The sequence below is a fragment of the Symphalangus syndactylus genome, chromosome 17 (genome assembly GCF_028878055.3).
Source record: "Symphalangus syndactylus isolate Jambi chromosome 17, NHGRI_mSymSyn1-v2.1_pri, whole genome shotgun sequence".
Lineage (NCBI taxonomy): Eukaryota > Metazoa > Chordata > Mammalia > Primates > Hylobatidae > Symphalangus > Symphalangus syndactylus.
Window position 1 is genome coordinate 22471353 of NC_072439.2, and position 22731 is coordinate 22494083.

At 41.8% G+C, this 22731-nt stretch overlaps 2 protein-coding genes across 8 annotated transcripts in view; one reads left to right on the top strand and one right to left on the bottom strand.

Moving 5' to 3' along the window:
- The window catches only part of LEUTX (leucine twenty homeobox), a 160364-nt gene that overhangs the window by 109930 nt on the left and 27703 nt on the right, over positions 1-22731 (bottom strand). The gene's annotated exons all lie outside the window — the stretch shown is intronic.
- Positions 1011-18105, top strand: LGALS13 (galectin 13). The gene is made up of 4 exons (XM_055247961.2): positions 1011-1070; positions 3095-3171; positions 3673-3883; positions 17860-18105. Exons 1-4 carry the CDS (start codon positions 1056-1058, stop codon positions 17917-17919), a joined length of 363 nt encoding a protein of 120 aa, XP_055103936.2. The 5' UTR covers positions 1011-1055; the 3' UTR covers positions 17920-18105.

Below are 22731 nucleotides of genomic sequence, written 5' to 3' on the forward strand. Positions count from 1 at the left end.
TAAAAAAGAATGATATTATGTCTTTTGCAGGAACATGGATGGAGCTGGAGGCCATTATTCTTAGCAAACTAATGCAGGAACAGAAAACCAAATACTGCATGTTCTCACTTAGCAGTGTGAACTAAATGATGAGACTCATGGACACCAAGAGGGGAACAACACACACTGGGGCCTCCTTGAGGGTGGGGGGTGAAAGGTGGAAGAGGAGAAAAAAAAAAACTCTTGAGTACTACGCTGAGTAACCAGGTGAAGAAATCATATATACCACAAACCCCATGACACGACTTTATCTGCATATGTACCCCGAACCTAAAATAAAATGAAAGAAAAATCAAATAAAAACAACAATCTCACCTTCCTCCCAGAATCTGCAGGAGAAACAGTGTCTCTGAAACTTTTATTTATATGGACACAAAGAGAAAGGAGAGAGTGTAGCTAGAGCCCAGGTGTGCGACAGTCAGGTGAGAGTGGCCCTCACTTGGCAGAGCCAAGCAGCCTAGTGTGGAATAGGTTCATGCAAGAACTTTCTCTACTTCTCTCCACAGATCCTCCTGAGGATCAAGGTCAGTGCTCTTCCAGAACGTTTAGAAGCAAAGAGAATCATTACCTCCTAGGACTAATGTATTTCCCCAAAATCTCCAACTTTTTTTTTTTAGCCATTGTACAAATTGGGAAAATGTACACCTTCTGGGTAGATTCTGCATAGATGAGAAAAGGCCTGAGAGGCATAAAGGCTGGGCTTTACAACCACTACCGCTCACTCCATCATCTTTATCTATGCATTTCCCTGGTAACCCAATCCACAGCCTGGTACCTCCCCCACTGTCATTTCTGCTGCATTACAGACACAGACTTGCAAATAGCTATGGTTGTGACTGAGTTTCTTCCTGACACCTAAACCTTTCTAAAGCTACAAGGCAATCTTGCTGGGAGGAGCATGGAATCTGGAATGAAGCCAGAGGGCAAGGCTGAAGTGGGTCATTTAAATGCTGCAACTCAGAGATTCACTCAGAAGACTGGACACAATTCCGAAGGAAGCCAAGAAGGAGAGAACAATGTCCTCTTTACCCGTGAGTTGAAAAGACACAGCCTTCAAAAATTTCGTGTCACACAAACCAAGAAAGAAATGGGAGATTTTATGAGATGAAAATATAGCATTTTACTGTGAATGCTTTACTTAGAGCTATTGACGTGTGGAATAGAAACCCTGAGGCTACGGTATCTGAGATGCTTGTGGGCACTGGGGTACGGACCCTGGACCAGTGTAACCTTCTGTGAGTGTGAGGTGGTGTCTGATGAGCATAAACTCTGCTGAGATAATGTGACTTTAAGTGGGAGGTGGATGACCCACCAGGACGAGCAGGTGTGTGAATGGAGAGTAAAGGGATGAGTGGGCTTTGTTTCCTGTCTATGATGTGAGTATGTGTGTAAGCACAGCCAGACCAGTGCATGAGCATCGTTATGTGCACAGTGAGCAGGTGTGTGTGACGCAGTCAGTGGCGTGGCTCTGTGTGACCGTGCGTGTGTCTGCTGGGATGTGACTGTGTGTTGAAGTGGGATCATGCATGTGGCTTTCTGCACATGTGAATGTTTCTCCCCACACAGCAGCACCTCTGATGTGAATCCCAGGTGGCTTAACTGGTGGGGATCTTGGGGATTGTGAGTTACCAAGGACTTGTTTCCAATCACTTGTGAGAGCAGAATGTATGATCAGTAGGTGTCTCTTCCCAGTAAGAGTGGGGAAGAGGAATGCAGACTATGGGGGCGATGGTTCCTCAGGTGGGGTCTGCACAGAGTGACCACTGGCTCTTGCCTCCCAGGCTCAGCTTGCCTGTGCCTAGCCCATCCAGTTCTTCCCACTGTGTGACAGGAGGGTGTGCAGAAACTGGTTTGTTAGGGAAGGACATTAGAGGCCGTGGTTTCAGAGACTGAATCAAACAAAATATCCACTGTAAGCTCTGTCTGAACTGAGACTAAACTTGTTCTCCACCCATGAAAGAACAAGTTAAGTCTCAGTTCAGAAGGAGCTTACAGTGGATATTAATCAACCAAGCAGCTGGGTTCACTGGCTCATGGCTATAATCCCGCCAATTTTGGAGGCGAAGATGAGAGGATAACTTGAGGCCAGAAGTCTGAGACCGGTCTGGGCGTCATAGTGAGATGCTTTCTTTAAAAAAACTTTAAATATTTGACTGGCAGAGAGGCAGGCACCTTTCTTCCCAGCTATTCAAGAGGGGGCAGATGTGTGAGGTTCACTGCAGCCCAAGAGTTTGAGGTTTCAGTGAACCATGATTGCATCCCTGCATGTCAGCCTGGGTGGCAGAGCAAGAACCTATCTCAAAAGTACAGAAAAATCATCTCAACTACTTGTAGTCATCATAGAAATCAATCATTCCCTCCAGTTATGTCCCTGACCCACAGGCTTCATTTGTGCAAGTCCTGGGGCTGTGCTCTCAGTAGTGTGTGCCCCTTCTTGGAAGGACGTCCATTGCCGTTGATGATGGTGATGCATGTGCATTCCACACACAGGGGTTTCCTGTTCTTTCATCATTTCCCTCTCCCTTTCAACAAGTGTTGTTTCTCACTGGAGTGAATGTTTAAATTCTTACATTTACAAGTCTTGTTTTAATTTTCAGAGTTGAAAATGAAGGAAGGTCAGTCTTTCCAGAGGACTCTCCTGTTCTATTAGGTCACCCCTAAGAGGCCCTACGCATGACAGGGATTAGGGTAACACTTTTACATGTATTAACTCCCTATTATGGAGAACATCCTACAAAGTAGAAATTCCTGATAATCCTCCTTTTCCTAGGGAAAATGAGGAAGGGAGAGTTCAAGTAACACATCTAAGACTGCACTGCTAGTAAAAGGCAGAATGAGGACTGGAATCCAGGCATCCTGGCTCCTGAAACCTTGCCCTTACTTATGTGTCCACCATATCTTCAGGAATATGGGGCCCTGAAGGTGCTAGGGTTAAAGAGGAGAGTCCACAGAGTCTGCCCTTTCATCTCTAACCTCCTGCGCCATGGGAATCTGTTACAGGAGGGGAGACTGCACCTGACCCTGCACCTCTCACTTACTCTCAATACTCTGGCAGGTGCCATACAAACTGCCTGTGCCTTTGTCTGTTGGTTCCTGCATGGTAATCAAAGGGACACCGATTGACTCTTTTATGTGAGTACTCCATGGTCCAATGGAGGGGTTGGAGAAGAAGGGAGAATATTTGCTAAGGATTTGTCCTTACGTGTGGGTGATGTGGAAATGTCTAGTTGGCAGGATGGAGGCCCCATGCAGGTGCAGGTCCTGGAGACCCTCCAGCACCAGGCATGAGACCTGCAGCAACTGCATGTGGGCCAGCCATGGGGCCAATGGGAGGAGGACACTCACTGGGTTGGGGCTGTGGTTCTTTATCAGGGGGCATAGAATTTTCAGGGAATGAACAAGTCATAGGCCGAGGTCAGTGACTGTGGCTCGGTTTTTATCTGGGGATGACGAGCACAGAATCTCCCTGCCTGGGGGCACGAGGAGCTGAAGCATCCCCACAGGGACCTGGCCATCAGTATTATCAGGGAGACTTTTTCCCTAGGTAAATGGGGGAAGGGACTTGTGTGTGTGTTGAGCTTGTGTCTGTGCAAGGGAGGGGCCTGCCCAACATTCTGCGTGCTTCGCCCTCAGCAATGACCCACAGCTGCAGGTGGATTTCTACACTGACATGGATGAGGATTCAGATATTGCCTTCCGTTTCCGAGTGCACTTTGGCAATCATGTGGTCATGAACAGGCGTGAGTTTGGGATATGGATGTTGGAGGAGACAACAGACTACGTGCCCTTTGAGGATGGCAAACAATTTGAGCTGTGCATCTACGTACATTACAATGAGTATGAGGTGAGCACCCCAGGAGCTCCTAGCACCCAGGCTCTGTGGGCTCCCAAAACAGGAGGCAGCTCTCATTGACCTGGCCTCAGTAGTCCGTCGGGGTCCATCTCCCATAACTACTCCTGCCCCTGGTTTTCATCACAGGGCACCCCCTGCTTGCACTGCCATCCTCAGCTCTTTCTCAAATCTGACCAATATCAAGGTCAGCTCACCTGACATTTCCCCCAAAGTAGAGAATCTCCTCTGTCTTTTCACATAGTGCTCATTTCTATTTATGCCATTATTTAAATTTTCATTTAGCTGAGTGAATACAATATACTTCAGGGAAAAAAAAGTTTAAAAAAAAAGCTTGTTTTAATCAGTCACAAATTAAGTCTTCGTCTCATTTTGGGGCCCAAATTCTACTCATAGGAAAAACATTATCAGAGCTCTGCTTTCATTCAAAGAGGTTTTGTTTGTTTGTTTGTTTTCTTGAGACAGAGTCTCATTTTTCATCCAGGTTGGAGTGCAGTGGCATGATCTCAGCTCACTGCAACCTCCACCTCCTGGATTCCAACAATTTTCTCGCCTCAGCCTCCCAAGTAGCTGGGACTACAGGTGTGTGCCAGCACACCTGGCTAATTTTTGTATTTTTAGGGGAGACGGGGGTTCACCACTTTGGCCAGGCTGGTCCTGAACTCCCAACCTCAAGTTATCCGCCCAACTTGGCCTCTCAATATACTGGGATTACAGGCTTAAGCCACCGTGCTCAGCCCTTCAGAGGAAATTTTTGCTTATGGAAGCATATAGATATGTCTATGATTTCATTTGTTTTTAAGCAAATCCTGGTATAAGTTGCTCTACACATTACACTTCAAGAACTAAGTTGATTTGTTGCCAAATAATATATATTGAAGACATTATCAATCTATGATGCTGCTTCAGTTTTTAAAGATTGCATAATATTGCATTAAGTTTACCCAAAGTTGTTGAACTTGGCCCTTTTGGGGGCATTAAATTTCCTTCCAGTATTTTGCTCTCACAAATGATGCTGTATTAAGTTTTCTAATCAATCCTTTTGTCATTACCAACCTCCCAATACTTGTACTAAAAGATAATTACAAAAAAAATGGAAAAGCTGGCTCAAAAATGTGTGCATTTTAAATTTGAAAAATTAATACTAATAAGGTGACTTTCTCTGTAGCCTCAATATAAAGAATATATCCATACTTTCTGGCTTTCTCTAACGAGTAGGCCAAAACATTCACATCTTATTCAGATTCAAGCGAGGGATCTTTCCCTATGCTTAGAAGTTGTTGAAGGTAATATCCTGTTTTATAAGAACTGTTCTCCTTTCATTCTATAAGAACCCTGACTATAACAATTACCACAAGAGTGGTGTAGCAAAAAAAAATATTTAAAATTTTACTTGCCCAAGGTAAAACATTTCCCTCTGGGGATTTACAGAGTTACAATAGCAGTTTTATGTATCATTAAAATTTCCTGCAAATATGAACTAAAAATAAGTTTTATTATTTGGTGGCAAATTTTGAGAGTAAAGTATGGAAATGACAAATATTATCTGTTGAAGTAAATGTGGGACTGAGTAAGATGAGTAGCCCTTAGTTAATTTTTGTGATTTTTAGCTTATGATTTTTTATTTTTCCACAAATGATATTCTGGACAATTCTCTGGGCTGTTAGAGAAAAAGCTTTTTAGGCTTTGACTTGAGTGTGATGTATTTAGGAGTTGATTCCTGTAACTTTTGCTTCTAAGACGGTTGAAATAAGAACAATGTAGGGCTCTTCCCAGCTTGGCTTAAGGAAGAAGAGAGAAAGACTAAATTTCCTGGGTTAAATAGAGGTGGTTTTATTTCTTTGGACTTTTGCTAGTTGTGTTAATGGCTTGAGGCTTCCTTGCCTCTGGCTTAGCTGGCTGATCAGCTGATTTATTTCCTTTGGCTACCTTATTTATTCTCTTTTGATGTTCTCTACAATGCATCCCTGCTATTTCATGTGTAAGAAAAAGTAAGGATAATAACCTGTTAATTTCCTGGTGATATTTTATGGGAGATTCATTAGTGGTAAGAAAATGCCTTTCCTTTTAAATGGCAGCATGAGCATGGACAATTAGGAAAACGTACTTGGAGTTAGTAGAAATGTTAGCTACCATTTCCTTGCTTAACGTAAGTGCTCTTGTAAGAGCTATTAGCTCAGCTAATTGAGCGCTTGTGTTTGGGGAGAGTGACTACTGCTTATCCTGCCTTATGTACTTCTTGCTTTACCGGCTGTTTACTAGCTAAGAGCTCCCCTTAGAGGACAGTGATTCTGCCACATTATGTGGGCTATAAACAGTTGAATTATTTCCTAGGGTTAACTTGGAGGCTTTTCTGACTAGTAGAGCTATTATGACAATGACTTGGAAGCACGTGTAAATAGGTCTTTCTAACTACAGGTAAGGTTGAGAAAACTACTGGATTCGAGTTTTTCCTGAGATGCCCTTTACTGTTATGCTATCTTAAAGAGGAGGTCTGGATTAGAGAGAAGAAAAGAGAGAGATGGGCTCTAGTGTTTAGGAGGAGGTTTACTTTCCTACCTTTAATTTCCAGAATTATCCAGGGCTCCTGTGCTATAATGGCAATTTGAGCCCCTAGAGCTAAGTTTTAAGCCCTGGGACCCATCAGTCCTGCTGAACCATCTGTGAGACTGATTTTGAACCCAGTGACCTCTGCCTCTGGGGGCAGTTCTGTTTCCAGTGGTTTTTGCCACAGCCTGGACAGGGTTGAGGTTGCTTCATCTTGCTGCCTGGACATTTCTTTTAAAAATGCCCTGGCCTGCCATGCCAATAGCAACTAGCAGATGCACTTTGGGGATTCTGGACTTTACAAGCTTGTAAAGCTGCTGCTGAAGACTCTGTTGTTCTCCTGAAATTTTCCCCTTTTGGGGGGACACTTCCTGGTACCTATTATAAAAGAAAAAAGTCGCCACCTTCAGGAGGTTCTCTTAGGTGCTACTTGGTCCTATAGCTTGCTTTTGTAGTTTTCTTTTAATATTGGGAACTACCTGTGTAATAAACTTTCTTTTTCAGAATGAGCTGCTCCTCCACTGAATTATGGGATACGGAGGTGTACTCTATTAGTGCCTCTCTTGGCCTTTCCATAAAGGCTACAGAATTCTTATCTGGCTTTTGGTTCATTATGGAGAGGTTAGAGTAACTGAGAGGTTTAGCCCTGGTTTTTCATAGGTCTCTTTAAATGCATTTAAAAATTGGTTTCTTTTTCATTCATTTCCTGAGCTAGTTGGGTTTTAGTTAGGGTTGTTTACCAGAACTGCTTTCCTGCCTATTGGGAATGGTGGGTTTTTTTTGTTTGTTTGTTTTGTTTTGTTTTGTTTTGTTTTAAGTTATAAAAATATTTTATTTAAATGGTACAGAAGAAATTCTGTGTACTTAAAAATGATTAAAAATTCATGTTAGGAAATGCTAAAAACCCAATAATTTACACAATAATAAAATCTAAAGTAATGAGAAAACATAAAATACTTTCATTTGGTTCTCTGACCTAACAAAACTATTATAAATATGAGATTATAGTAATTACTGAAGTTGGGTTAAAAGCACAAGACAACATAATTCCTTTATACACATCCAGCCATTTTATACAAGAAACTGTTATACCTTAAATGGAAGAGTGAACAATTCGTTTAAAATATTGAGAGTGCATTATGCATCTATAATGAAACCACTTTCTCCAAAGATTCAAACAGATTAACATTGCAAAATGGTATTTCTACGTAACACTGACTTCTGAAAAATTTAATAATTCATTTAAGAATATGCAAGTGAAATGTAGTTTATTCTGATTTCAACAACGGATATCCAAAGTCACAATTTTTTCCAAGAAATCATTCACTTTATACTTTCAAAAACACATTGTAGCTTTTCTGTTACCAGTCAGCCATATTTTCAACTAGCTGCATGTTTAATCATTCACTTCAAATTTACATGTCCAGCCCAGCACGGTGGCGTGGGCCTGTAGTCCCAACTACTTCAGAGGCTGAGGCAGGAGGATCGCTTGATCCCAGGAGTTCAAAGCCAGCCCAGTCAACATAGCAAGACCCTGTGTCTTCAGAAATCACCCAAGGAGTGAGATAAACATGACAACCCACATATACTGGGTAAACAAGGGAGTGAAAAATGACCTCACATGCCCTAAAGCAATGTTGACGCAAACTCCTGATGCAATAAAGGCAGCAGTTGTAATGGGTACCTGGAATGGTATCGTGGAATTGGAGAACTTATTTTTGTAATGAAAGGAAAGCTAGCTTGAAAGAAATGTTTTTGAGGTTTTCTCTTGTTTTTCTCCTTTTTGTTTGGTTCAGGTTTGAAGTTTAGATTGGCTTGGGTTAAATTTGGGTAGGCAAAAAAATATTATCTTTAGGGGAATTAATATTTATCAAATATTCTCTTTTTTCATGTAAACCCCAATGAATGATATGAAATTTGAAGAAATAGGAGACAGCAAGAACCATAGAATGAAGTCAGAAAAACCCTGCTCTTCTTTAAAATAGAGAGGCTAATTTTAAAATATTGAGTTTAGGACCTGGAATGCGAAACATCTCAAATTAGCACTTTGAACGCTTTCTCCTCCCAAGCCCATCGCATTCCTTTCTCTATCTTCATGTTAAGGCTGGGTGGAAGGTTCATCAATTCCTGGATATGATCCAAAATAGACTTAGATTTGTACCTATGAGAACCAATGATCTTAGCAGTACGTGACTTATATCCAATTCTCAGAACTTAATGCTTACCATTGTAACATTATGATAATAAAACACTGGCAGATATAAAGACATGTCATTTATTTTAGTCATATTGAATCACTTAGAATAAATTATTTATTTTTTAGAAAATATCTTTGAGAGTAAAATTTACATAAATCAAAGGTATTCCTGTTATAATTCTAAATGAACATCCATCTACCCCCAATGCTTTAAGTATTAGAGAGTAGACTTGATGTCCATCTAAGACTCCTTCCAGCTTTACATAGGGTCTCATTACTATGCTGCTTTGGATCCTATTGTTCTCTGTTTTCTTCACGAAATCATGCTCACAGAGGTTAGGTAAATTGGCCAAGGTAACACAGTAATGGCTGCACTACATTTAAACTGCAGCTTTTTAAATCCATGTTTAATACTTTTTCTCAATACCTCCCAATTGCCTCACATTATTTCAGATTCTTCTTTGGGACTCCTTGAATTCACCCTACATAGCATCTCCCTTGGCAAAACAAAAAACAAAAAACAAAAACAAAAAACAAAAAACAAAAAAAAAGTTAAAATGTGCCTTCTTTTTTTTTTTTTTTTTTTTTTTTGAGACGGAGTCTCGCTCTGTCGCCCAGGCTGGAGTGCAGTGGCCCAATCTCGGCTCACTGCAAGCTCCGCCTCCCGGGTTCACGCCATTCTCCTGCCTCAGCCTCTCCGAGTAGCTGGGACTACAGGCGCCCGCCACCACGCCCGGCTAATTTTTTTTTTTTTTTTTTGTATTTTTAGTAGAGACGGGGTTTCACCGTGGTCTCGATCTCCTGACCTTCTGATCTGCCCGCCTCGGCCTCCCAAAGTGCTGGGATTACAAGTGTGAGCCACCGCGCCCGGCCTAAAATGTGCCTTCTTAATAGGCAAAAGGGGGATGTATATTTTTTCAAATAACTGAAAAAGGGGAGTCCATATTTATTAAGTGAAAAGAACAAGTGCAATCACATTAGCTTGAAAGGGAAATAAGTGATTACATGATATACTTGGACTGCTGGACAGGAACAGACAGGGGACTTTTCTGTGAGCTATTTATTTTGGTCTTTTATTTAAAGCAGCCCTAATTTTTAGATTGTTTGAATAACAGACAAATTAGAAGCTCAGCAAATTTCTTAGTGGACAGTTTTAACTTTCCAAAAAATATCCTTGCATTTCCTCTACCTTCTTTAAAAATGAAACCTATCCCTCTTCAGGACACTGGTCCCAAGACAGATCATCTAGAAGTACCCAAATACCTCCAAACAGATCAGGACCAATTCAACTATTTCCAGAAAAAAAACAAAGTCTGTGCTTCATATTGGATGCCCACAATATGTTCTCCCTTCTCTTCTAGATTACTTATTTCCTTTTTTTTATTATTATTATACTTTAAGTTCTAGGGTACACGTGCACAACGTGCAGGTTTGTTACATAGGCATACATGTGCCATGTTGGTTGCCTGTACCCATTAACTCATCATCTACATTAGGTGTTTCTTCTAATGCTATCCCTCCCCCATCCCTCCACCCCATGACAGGCCCCGGTGTGTGATGTTCCCTGGCCTGTGTCCAGGTGTTCTCATTGTTCAATTAGCACCTATGAGTGAGAACATGCAGTGTCTGGCTTTCTTTCCTTGTAATAGTTTGCTCAGAATGATGGTTTCCAGCTTCATCCATCTCCTTACAAAGGACATAAGCTCATGATTTTTTAGGGCTGCATAGCATTCCATGATGTATATGTTCCACATTTTCTTAATCCAGTCTATCATTGATGGACATATGGGTTGGTTCCAAGTCTTTGCTATTGTGAATAGTGCCACAATAAACATATATGTGCATGTGTCTTTATAGCAGCATGATTAATAATCCTTTCCATATATACCCACTAATAGGATCGCTGGGTCAAATGGTATTTCTAGTTCTAGATCCTTGAGGAATCGCCACACTGTCTTCCACAATTGTTGAACTAGTTTCCACTCCCACCAACAGTGTAAAAGTGTTCTTATTTCTCCACATTGTCTCCAGCATCTGTTGTTTCCTGACTTTTTAATGATTGCCATTCTAACTGGTGTGATATGGTATCTCACTGTGGTTTTGATTTGCATCCCTCTGATGACCAGTGATGATGAGCATTTTTTCATGTGTCTGTTGGCTGCATAAATGTCTTTTCTGAGAATTGTCTGTTCATATCCTTTGCCCACTTTTTGATGGGGTTGTTTGATTTTTTCTTGTAAATTTGTTTAAGTTATTTGTAGATTCTGGATATTAGCCCTGTGTCACAAGGGTAGATTGCAAAAATTTTCTCCCATTCTGTAGGTTGCCTGTTCACTCTGACGGTAGTTTCTTTTGCTATTCAGAATCTCTTTAGTTTAATTAGATCCCATTTGTCAATTGTGGCTTCTGTTGCCATTGCTTTTGGTGTTTTAGTCATGAAGTCCTTGCCCGTGCCTATATCGTAAAAGGTATTGCCTAGGTTTTCCTCTAGGTTTTTATGGTTTTTGATCTAACATTTAAGTCTTTAATCCATCTTGAATTAAGTTTTGTATAAGGTGTAAGGAAGGGATCAGTTTCAGCTTTCTACATATGACTAGTCAGTTTTCCCTGCACCATTTATTAAATAGGGAATCCTTTCCCCATTTCTTGTTTTTGTCAGGTTTATCAAAGATCAGATGGTTGTAGATGTGTGGTGTTATCTCTGAGGCCTCTGTTCTGTTCCATTGGTCTATCTCTCTGTTTTGGTACCAGTACCATGCTGTTTTGGCTACTGTAGCCTTGTAGTATACTTTGAAGTCAGGTAGCATGATGCCTCCAGCTTTGTTCTTTTGGTTTAGGATTGACTTGGCAATGCAGGCTCTTTTTTGGTTCCATATGAACTTCAAAGTAGTTTTTTCCAATTCTGTGAAGAAAGTCATTGGTAGCTTGTTGGGGATGGCATTGAATCTATAAATTACCTTGGCCAGTATGATCATTTTCATGATATTTATTCTTCCTATCCATGAGCATGGAAAGTTCTTCCATTTGTTTATGTCCTCTTTTATTTCATTGAGCAGTGGTTTGCAGTACTCAGTAAGTTGGATTCCTAGGTATTTTATTCTCTTTGTAGCAATTATGAATGGGAGTTCACACATGGCTTGGATCTCTGTTTTTCTGTTATAGGTGTATGGGAATGCTTGTGATTTTTGCACATTGATTTTGTATCCTGAAAATTTGCTGAAGTTGCTTATCAGCTTAAGGAGATTTTGGGCTGAGTCAATGGGGATTTCTAAATAAACAATCATGTCATCTGCAAACAGGGACAATTTGACTTCCTCTTTTCCTAACTGAATACCCTTTATTTCTTTCTCTTGCCTGACTGCCCTGGCCAGAACTTCCAATACTATGTTGAATAGGAGTGGTGAGAGAGGGCCTCTCTGTCTTGTGCCAGTTTTCAAACGGAATGCTTCCAGTTTTTGCCCATTCAGTATGATATTGGCTGTGGGTTTGTCATAAATAGCTCTTATTATTTTGAGATAAGTTCCATCAATACCTAGTTTATTGAGAGTTTTTAGCATGAAGCGCTGTGGAATTCTGTCGAAGGCCTTTTCTGCATCTATTGAGATAATCATGTGGTTTTTGTCCCTGGTTCTGTTTATGTGATGGATTACGTTTATTGATTTTCGTATGTTGAACCAGCCTTGCATCCCAGGGATGAAGCCCACTTGATCTTGGTGGATAAGCTTCTTGATGTGCTGCTGGATTCAGTTTGCCAGTATTTTATTGAGGATTTTTGCATCGATGTTCATCAGGGATATTGGTCTAAAATTCTCTTTTTTTGTTGTATGTCTGCCAGGCTTTGGTATCAGGATGATGCTGGCCTCATAAAACGAGTTAGGGAGGATTCCCTCTTTTTCTATTGATTGGAATAGTTTCAGAAGGAATGGTACCAGCTCTTCTTTGTACCTCTGGTAGAATTCGGCTGTGAATCCATCTGCTCCTGGACTTTTTTTGGTTGGTAGGCTATTAATTATTGCTTCAATTTCAGAGCCTATTATTTGTCTATACAGAGATTCAACTTCTTTCTGGTTTAGGCTTGGAGGGGTGTAAGTATCCAGGAATTTATCCATTTCTTCTAGATTTTCTAGTTTCTTTGCATAGAGGTATTTATAGTATTCTCTGATGGTAGTTTGTATTTCTGTGGGATCGGTGGTGATATCCCCTTTATCATTTTTTATTGCATCTATTTGGTTCTTCTCCCTTTTATTCTTTATTATTCCTGCTAGTGGTCTATCAATTTTGTTGATCTTTCCAAAAAACCAGCTCCTGGATTCATTGATTTTTTGAAGAGTTTTTTGTGTCTCTATCTCCTTCAGTTCTGCTCTGATCTTAGTTACTTCTTGCCTTCTGCTAGCTTTTGAATGTGCTTGCTCTTGCTTCTCTAGTTCTTTTAATTGTGATGTTAGCATGCCGATTTTAGATCTTTCCTGCTTTCTCTTGTGGGCATTTAGTGCTATAAATTTCCCTCTACACACTGCTTTAAATGTGTCCTAGAGATTCTGGTATGTTGTGTCTTTGATTTCACTGGCCACAAAGAACATCTTTATTTCTGCCTTCATTTTGTTATGTACCCAGTAGTCATTCAGGAGCAGGTTGTTCAGTTTCCATGTAGTTGAGAGGTTTTGAGTGAGTTTCTTAATCCTGAGTTCCAGTTTGATTGCACTGTGGTCTGAGAGACAGTTTGTTATAATTTCTGTTCTTTTACATTTGCTGAGGAGTGCTGTGTTTTGTCTCCCAGTCTTTGATGTGAGTGTGTGTGTGAGCGCACCCAGACCAATGCATGAGCATCTTTATATGGACAGTGAGCAGGCATGTGTGACTCAGTGAGTGGTGTAGCTCTGTGTCACTGTGGTTGTGTGTGTGCTGGGATGTGACTGGATGTTGAACTGGGAACATGCACGTGGCCTTCTGTCCATGTGAAGTTTCCTCCTCACACAGCAGGGCCTCTGATGAAGCAGCTGTGCATCTTCTAATATGTGTCAATGTGGATCCTGGGTGGCAGAACTGGTGGGGATCTTGGGGACTGGGAGTTACCAATGACTCATTTGTGAGCATTAATGAGAGCAGAATGTATGATCTGTAGATGTCTCTTCCCAGGCAGAGTGGAAAAGAGGAATCCAGACTATGGGAACAATGGTTCCTCAGGTGGGGTCTGCACACAGTGACCATCATCTCCTGCCTCTCATCCTCAGGTCTTTTCCTGTCTCCCACCCAAGGCTGCCATTCCCATTGTAGGTCAGGAGGGTGTGCAAGTCCTGGCTCTCTGAGGAAGAACATTGGAGACTGTGGTTTCAGAGACTGAATCAACTCAAACCAGAAAGGAACAAGGGTAGCCTCAGTTCAGATAGAGTTTATAGTGGATATTAATCATCAAAGTAGCTGGGTTTGCTGGCTCATGCCTATAATCTTACCATTTTGGTAGGCAAAAATGGGAAAATAACTTGAGGCCAGGAGTATGAGAGCAGCCTGGGCAAAATAGTGAGACACTGTCTTTACAAAAACTTTAAGTGTCAGACAGGCAACTTGGTGGGCATTTTTTTTTTTTTTGAGACGGAGTCACTCTGTCGCCTAGGCTGGAGTGCAGTGGTGGAATCTCGGCTCACTGCAACCTCTGCCTCCCGAGTTTAAGTGGTTCTCCTGCCTCAGCCTCCTGAGTAGCTGGGATTACAGGTGCACACCACCACGCTTGGCTAATTTTTGTATTTTTAGTAGAGACGCGATTTCACCATGTTGGTCAGGCTGATCTTGAACTCCTGACCTCGAGATCCACCTGCCTCGGCCTCCCAAAGTGCTGGGATTACAGGCATGAGCCACCGCACCCAGCCTTGGCGGGCATCTTTCACCACAGCTACTCAGGAGGCCAAGGTGTGAGAACCCCTGCAGCACAGGAGTTCGAGGCTTCAGTGAGCTATCGGTGCACCACTACACATCAGCCTGGGTGACAGAGTGAGACCATGTCTCAAAAAGGAAGAAAAATTATCCACTTGTAGGTTATCTCTAATTACTTCCCTGACCCACACTCTTCATTTGTCCAAGTGCTGCAGCTGTGCTGTCAACAACTTTTACAGCTTCTGGGAAAGATGCCCATGGCCCTTGATGACTGTCATGCCTGTGCATCCCACACACAGGGGTTTCCAGTTCTTTTGTTATTTCCCTCTCTCTTTCAATAAGTGTTGCTTCTTACTGGATTGAATTTCTTCACTGATAGATCCTCAAGTCTTGTTTTCACAGATATTAATTTCTCTATCACTAAGATCACCCATTAGTAAGAATTACTAATAAAGACAAAAAATAAAAAGAAAGTACAGAAAAAAATAATTTTAAATAATCCTCCTTGTACCTGGGAAACTAAGTTAGGCAGAGTTCAAGTATGGATCTAAGACAGCACTGCCAGTAAGAGGCAGAATCAGGACTGGAGTCCAGGCAGCCTGGCTCCTGAATCCTAGCTCCTAACTATAAGACCCTCATGTCTTTAGGAATATGGAGTTCTGACTGTGATAGGGTGAAAGAGGGAAGTCCTCACGGTTTGCCTGTTGATCTCCAATTTTCTACATCATGAGAATCTGTCACAAAAGGGGAGGCCACACCTGGCCCAGCCCCTTTGACCCACTCTCAATCCCCTAGCAGGTGACACACAGAAGGCCTGTGTCCTTGTCCATTGGTTCTTGCGTGACAATCAGAAGGACACCAATCCTCCCTTTCATGTGAGTACTGCATGGCACAGGGGTGGAAAAGAAGGGAGAATATTTACTCAAGAGGTGGTCTTATGTGAGTGATGTGGAAATTTCTAGTTGGCAGGATGGAGGAACCATGCAGGCACAGGTCCTGGAGACCCTCTAGCACCAAGCATGAAACCTACAGTGGCTGAACTGTGGGCCAGTCATGAGGCCTAAGGGAGGAGAACACTCAGGGGTTAGGGCTGTGGCTCTTTATCAAGGGTCACAGAATTTTCAGGGAATGGACAAGGCATAGACCCAGGTAAGTAACTGTGGCTCACTTTCTGTCTTGTGAGGGGCAGAGAATCTCCCCACCTGGGGGATATACAAGGAGCTAAAACAGCACCACAGGGACCAGGCCTGCAGTATCACCAGAGAGACCAGGGAGGCTTCTTTCTGCCTTGGGGAAAGGAAGGAAGGGATTTGTGTGTGTGTTGAGTATGTGTGCCACAAGGGAGGGGCCTGCCCAACACTCTGTGTGCTTTGCCCTCAGCAATGACCCAGAGCTGCGGGTGGAATTCTACACTGGGATGAATGAGAACTCAGACATCGCCTTCCATTTCTGAGTGCACTTTGGTCATTGTTTGGTCATTGACAGCCACGTGTGTGGGGCCTGGAAGTGTGAGGGGAGATGCCGCAATGTGTTCTTCGAGGATGGCAAACAATTTGATCTGAGCATCTTGGTGCTGGACAATGAATACCAGGTGAGCGCCCCAGGAGCTCCCGGTATCCAGCCTCTATGGGTTCTCAGAGCAGGAGGCAGCTCTCCCTGGCCTGACCCCAGTAGATTTTCAGGACCCATTTCTCATAACTACTCTTACCCCAGGCTTTTTATCACAGAGCACCCTCTGCTTGCACTGCTGTCCTCAGCTCTTTTCCAAAATCTGACCGTGATCAGTATCAGCTCATCTGGCATTTCCCCCAAGGTGAAGAATCTCCTCTGTCTTTTCTCACTGTACTCATTTCTACTTATGCTGCTATTTAAATTTGCACTTTGCTGAATGAATACAATATTCATAAGAATAAAATTGTTGCTGGGCGCAGTGGCTCACGCTTGTAATCCCAGCACTTTGGGAGGCCGAGGCGGGCGGATCACGAGGTCAGGAGATCGAGACCACGGTGAAACCCCGTCTCTACTAAAAATACAAAAAAAATAGCAGGGTGTGGTGGCGGGCGCCTGTAGTCCCAGCTACTCGGAGAGGCTGAGGCAGGAGAATGGCGTGAACCCGGGAGGCGGAGCTTGCAGTGAGCCGAGATTGCGCCACTGCACTCCAGCCTGGGCAACAGAGCGAGACTCCGTCTCAAAAAAAAAAAAAAAAAGAATAAAATTGTTTTAGTCCATGAAAAATTAAGTCTTTGTCTCACTCCTGGACCCAATCTTATTCCTGAGAGCATTACCAGTGCTCTGCTCTCCTTCCACAGGAAATCTTTGCTTATAGAAGCATACAGATCTATAATTTCATTTGTTTTTAAGAAAATCCTAGTATACATTGCTCTACACTTTACACCTTAACAACTGAGTTGATTTGTTGTCAAAGAACGTATCTTGAAGATACCGTCTCTTAATGGTGCTTCCTCAGTTTTTAAAGAATGCATAATATTGCATTATAAGGATTACCCAAAATTATTGATCTTGACTCTTTTTAAGGGCCTTGAGATTATTTCCAATATTTTGCTCTCACTAATGGTGCTGTATTAAGACTTCTAGTCAATTCTTTTGTTTTATCCACCTCCCTTATATTGAAAGATAATCACAAAGAAGTGAAATAACTGGTTCAAAAATGTGTGCATCTTAAATTTAACAAATTGACACCTAGAAGGTTACTTTATAGCCTCAGTAATGAAGAATATATCCAAATGTTCTGGCCCTTTCTTATGAGTAGGGCAAAAGATTCACATTTTATTCAGATTCAAGTGAGGGATCTCTTTCTATGCTTAGAAACTGTTCAAAATGATAGCCTGTGTTTTGCAACACTTGTCCGCTTCTACCTCTCCAACAACACTTGAGTTTTATTCTTGGCCACCATCAGCCCAGATCTAGGCAACTCCAAAGAGAAACTGGGCCATCAGTAGGGAATGGCAGTCAGAGTTCATGGAACAGATATATATGCATTCAATGAACATAATCTAGTGTTAATCCTGTTTGAACCCCTGTACAAGATGCAGGGATTCAAGTTCATGAAACACAGTCACTAGCCATGGGGATTTTCCAAGCTAGACGGGAAGCTGAGCAAACATAGACAATGTGACACAGAGTGGTACAGCCTTGCTGGAGGAAACAGAGGAAACACTAGAAATAATGTGAGCACTCTCTCAAATAGTTAATCTTTAACAGAATTGTGAGTCTTAGGTTCAGTTATATAACTAGCAGTTTTCTCAGGGGATGTTGTAGGTACTAGGAGAGAGTACAGAGAAGGCTGAAAGTTTGTTTGGTGGCATACTGTCTTTCTGAGGCACTTCTCCTCTTGTAGGTAATAATAAATGGCCAACACCATACATCTTTGCCCATCCACTCCCACCATGTTCTGTGAAGACTGTGCAAGTGTGGGAAGATGTCTCCCTGACCTCAATGTCTGTCTGCAATTAAGGGAAATGACCACACACCTCATTGTTGAGGAATCCCTCTTTCCATGTGACCATAGGATCCCCAGAGCCTGCTAACAGCATGATCTCTCCTCACCCTTTTCCCTGCACTTGGTCATTAAAACATCACCAAACTTTCCAGAATTTCGTTCTTGCTTTAAGAGGGAAAGAGGAAATGGTCATCCCCAAGAGGCCCCGAGGAAGTTTATGGGAGGCATCCAGAAATCAAATAGGATAAACCTTCTTGTGACTCCAGGAGTGAGTGACAAGGTCCCTGGAATGTCTTAGAAGATATTAGGTACAGCATCCTTTGACAGCATATTGTTGACATCAGAGACTCTGAGACAAAATCTTTACCCTATCTTAGATGACTCACTGCACTGAAATGTTAGGTAGCTGTTTACAGCCACACAGATGTACCTCGTGGCTTTGGGGAGAAATGTTGTAACTTAAGAACAATCTAGTGGAATTTCCTAATACTTTCCATTATTTTCAGGATATTTATTGTGTGTTAACATGGTGCCTGGCTCTGTGCAGGCTGCCATACAGGAGCTTTACAAAAAGACATATTTCTCACTTGAAAATTTCAATCCAAGCAATAGTTAGAGAATCACAGGAGTCCAAAGATTTCTCTTAAAGAACCCCAATTGTGGAAGATAGTGTGGCAATTCCTCATGGATCTAGAACTAGAAATACCATTTCACCCAGCAATCCCATTACTGGGCATATACCCAAAGGATTATAAATCATTCTATGATAAAGACACACGCACACATGTGTTTATTACAGCACTATTCACAATAGCAAGGACTTGGAACCAACCCAAAAGACCATGATAAGAGACTGGATTATGAAAATGTGGCACATACACACCATGGAATACTATGCAGCCATAAAAGGGATGAGTTTATGTCCTTTGCAGGGACATGGATGAAGCTGGAAACCGTCATTCTCAGCAAACTATCAGAAGATCAGAAAACCAAACACCACATCTTCTCACTCATAAGTGGGAGTTGAACAATGAGAACACACGGACACAGGGAGAGGGACATCACACACCGGGGCCTGTTTGGGGGTAGGGGGCTAGGGGAGGGATAACATTAGAAGAAATACCTAATGTAGGTGACAGGTTGATGGGTGCAGCAAACCACCATTGCACGTGTATATCTATGTAACAAAACTGCACGTTCTGCACATGTAACCCAGAACTAAAGTATAATTTTTCTTAAAACTAAAAAATAATAATAATAATTGTGAGATTTTTCCAAATTATGTGGCAGAATCCTGGGATTTCTATTTAAAAACAAGTGGTCATGGTTTTAGATCAGAAAATATGTAGTTTATTTTTGGGATGGACACAATTCATACACATGGACACAGTGAGATGACCTTGCTTTGCTGCTCTTTCATTAGGCATTGCAGCACAGCAAATCTCCCAACACATGTTGGCTTACAGAAATCATTTATCCTGATCTTTCTTGTTTAACTGGACTCATGTGGGTAGTAGATCATGTGGTGAGAGTCATGTTTTCTGAAGCGTCTTTTAGTTTGGGATTCCAGAGGATGCTTCACTCATGTCTGACTCAACACGAGGGCTGGGTGAGCACCTACGGGCTGGCTGATTACCTCCTTCCCTACGTCACTTCCCTGTTCATGCCTTGAATTCCCTCAAATCATAAGAGTCTCATGGTTCTTGGACTTAAGGAATGATGATGGGCTGCCACCAAAGAAGCTGTCCAAAAGGCTCAAGAAGAAGGTGAAAGGCATCATAGGACCTGCCTTTGAAAAGCAGACAGTGTCACTTCTATGACATTATATTGATCAAAGTGAGCCATACACAAGCCCAAATCAAAGGGAGGGAGGTTTCATAAGATGTGGTTATTCTGACACGCAGTCATGAGGGAGCATCCTTGGCAACTATTTCCACTCAGTCCTCACTGGCTTACATTTTTCCCACACTAATCCTGTAAGGAACCACTGAAGGCAATACACTTATAGGAACAGGCTCAGATTGAAGTCCAGAATGTTATCATCCAATCAGGATCTGGTGTCCATGAAGTGACTAGAAATTATCAGGTGCACTTTCTTTCAACATATGCACTAAAGAAATACATTATCTCCCCTATACAAATTAAACATGCAAGACTAAAACAGATATAGGAAAATGCAGTGAACACACTTATTTTAGAGGGGCAAAAGATAATAAACAGCACCCTGAAAGCAAGATGGGTCACCAACAGCTCTACTGGAGCCACCCACAAAAAAATCAGCCAGGGTTCTCACCCTTGTTGCATCTGCTCAAACCAGCATCTCCTTATCTGAAAATATTGTCTTGATATGTGCCACTTCTGTTTCCACAAGTACTTAAGGGATATAGGTCTCATTAAGTTGGACTAAGTGATGCTCCTTGAATTAATAAGCAAGACATCCACTCAGTGAAAGAAACCGTGCTAACTCTTTGTACATGAATAAAAATTAAAACAAAGAAACCAATACAAACAAACAAGAACAAAAAAATAGGCATCCATCACTGGTCCACATCTTGCTGAAACCAACAAGACCCCTATTTTCATCTTCTCTGAAAAAGTTTCTCTGCAACAGTTGGCTCCACCTTCTACTGTCAGCTTCTTAGAGCTCCTACCAAGTAGGCACAATGACAGCCCTTTTCCCTCTATAAGAGCTGTTGTCATCTGGTTCATAGCACAAATAGAGAACCATTTAGGAGAAGATAAACAACATATTACCTAAAAGCCAAACAATGCAGACTGAAGAGTGTCTCATCAAATAGCCTCTTTGTCTGCAGGGCCTATCACAGGTGTCAATTTGATCATCTTCATCCTCTCTTTCCATGTTCATTGCCACAACTTGTTCAGCTCCAACCTTACTCATGGGTATGCCTCTCTCCTTGCCCTCCTTTAACCTAATATCCAGAAACCTTGAGGTGTCAATGCACAGTAAATGACACCTTCATGCCTCTCTTTCTTGTTGCTTTCCTGTATGAACTGAAATTCCCTCCGCTCTCACTGGAAAGTCTCAGGTTCTTGTTAGGTACACTTTCCCCCTTATATCATCCCTCTCACAGTTTTGGTCATCACTCTATTTTGATGATGGATCATAGGCCCCCTCATCAGCATGGAAATCATTTCTTGGGGAATTAGACAATTCTTGCTCTGAGTGGATAAAAACTATCTTGGACCCCATGAGTTTCTGAGAAGAACATGAGTTTGATTTCATATCTACATGTCGCTGGATGATGCCCATTGTATTTGCATAACCTACAGTGTCCTACATGCTGCCCCTGCTATACAAACACACCAGTGACTGCCTTTTCTTGACTGATATTCACCAGTTCAGTTCAGCTCATATAGGCCATTTGTTACACTCATCTTTATACCAGCTACCATCCTATGCTCATGGTGGCCAGGAGTGATGTCTCAGATAAAAAGAGAAGACATAGAGCCAAGGAACCAGTGTTGAACAAACGATTTTTGTTTGCCTCTGGAGACTTACTCAACATCTCTTTCATGCTTGTCAACCCAAATTCATGGCCTTCTCCCAGCAAATACATCATTGCTCAAAACACAGTAGGTTATTTCTGCAATCTAAAGCCTTATCTTCTGAAAGGTCTGTAGGGCTTTCCAGTTTTTGCTGAAAGCCCCCAAAGAATAAATCTACTCTTTGCTAATGTTGTCCTTGATGTCCAAGTCTCCCAAAGCTGTGTTTCTTCTGTGGTGCTGTCCGTGGTGCTGAGCTCTGGTGCATCTGGGCTTGTATTTGCAAGTGAGGGGCCAATAAGACAATTAACAGAGAAATTTTTTGTTTTGTTTTGTTTTGTATTTGATAAATCACAGCTCAAAATATGTATGATGAATGGAGCAAGAATTGAATTTGGATTTTCAGACCACAATTTCTGCAGTACCCTCTCTCACCCTCCTATTCAACATAGTGTTGGAAGTCCTGGCCAGAGCAATCAGGCAAGAGAAAGAAAGAAAGGGCATCCAAACAAAAAGAGAGGTCAAACCATCCCTGTCTGCAGATGTCATGATTCTATATCTAGAAAACATCATAGTCTCTGCCCAAATGATTCTTAAGCTGGTAAACAACTTCAGCAAAGTTTCAGGATACAAAATCAATGTACAAAAATCACTAGAACTCCTATATACCAACAACAGCAAAGCATAGGGCCAAATCAGGACTGCAATTCCATTCACAATTGCCATAAAAAGAATAAAATACCTAGGAATACAGCTAACCAGGAGGTGTAAGATTTTTACCATGAGAATTACAAAACACTGCTTAAAAATTCAGAGATGATCCAAATAAATGGAAAAACATCCCATGCTCATAGATAGCAAGAGTCATTATCATTAAAACAGCCATACTGCCCAAAGAAATGTACAGATTCAATGCTATTTCTGTTGAACTACCTATGACATCCTTCACAGAATTAGAAAAAAACTATTTTAAAATACACATGGAACCAAGAATGAGTTGAATAACCAAGACAGTTCTTAGCAAAAAGAACCAAGCTGGAAACATCATATTACCCAACATCAAGCTGTGCTACAGGGCCACAGATACCAGACAGTATGGTACTGGTACAAAAACAGACACAGAGACCAGTGGGACAGAAGAGAGAGCCCAGAAATAAGGTCACACACCTACAACCATCGTCAGACCCTTCAACTAAGCTGACCAAACAAGCAATGTAAAAAGGATTTCTTACTCGAGAAATGGTTCTGGGTAACTAGCTAACCATA

Coding starts and splice junctions, on each gene's coding strand:
- LGALS13 (XM_055247961.2), top strand. Junction 3,172..3,672: donor ACACCGATTGACTCTTTTAT/GTGAGTACTCCA, acceptor CTTCGCCCTCAG/CAATGACCCACAGCTGCAGG. Junction 3,884..17,859: donor TACATTACAATGAGTATGAG/GTGAGCACCCCA, acceptor CTCCTCTTGTAG/GTAATAATAAATGGCCAACA.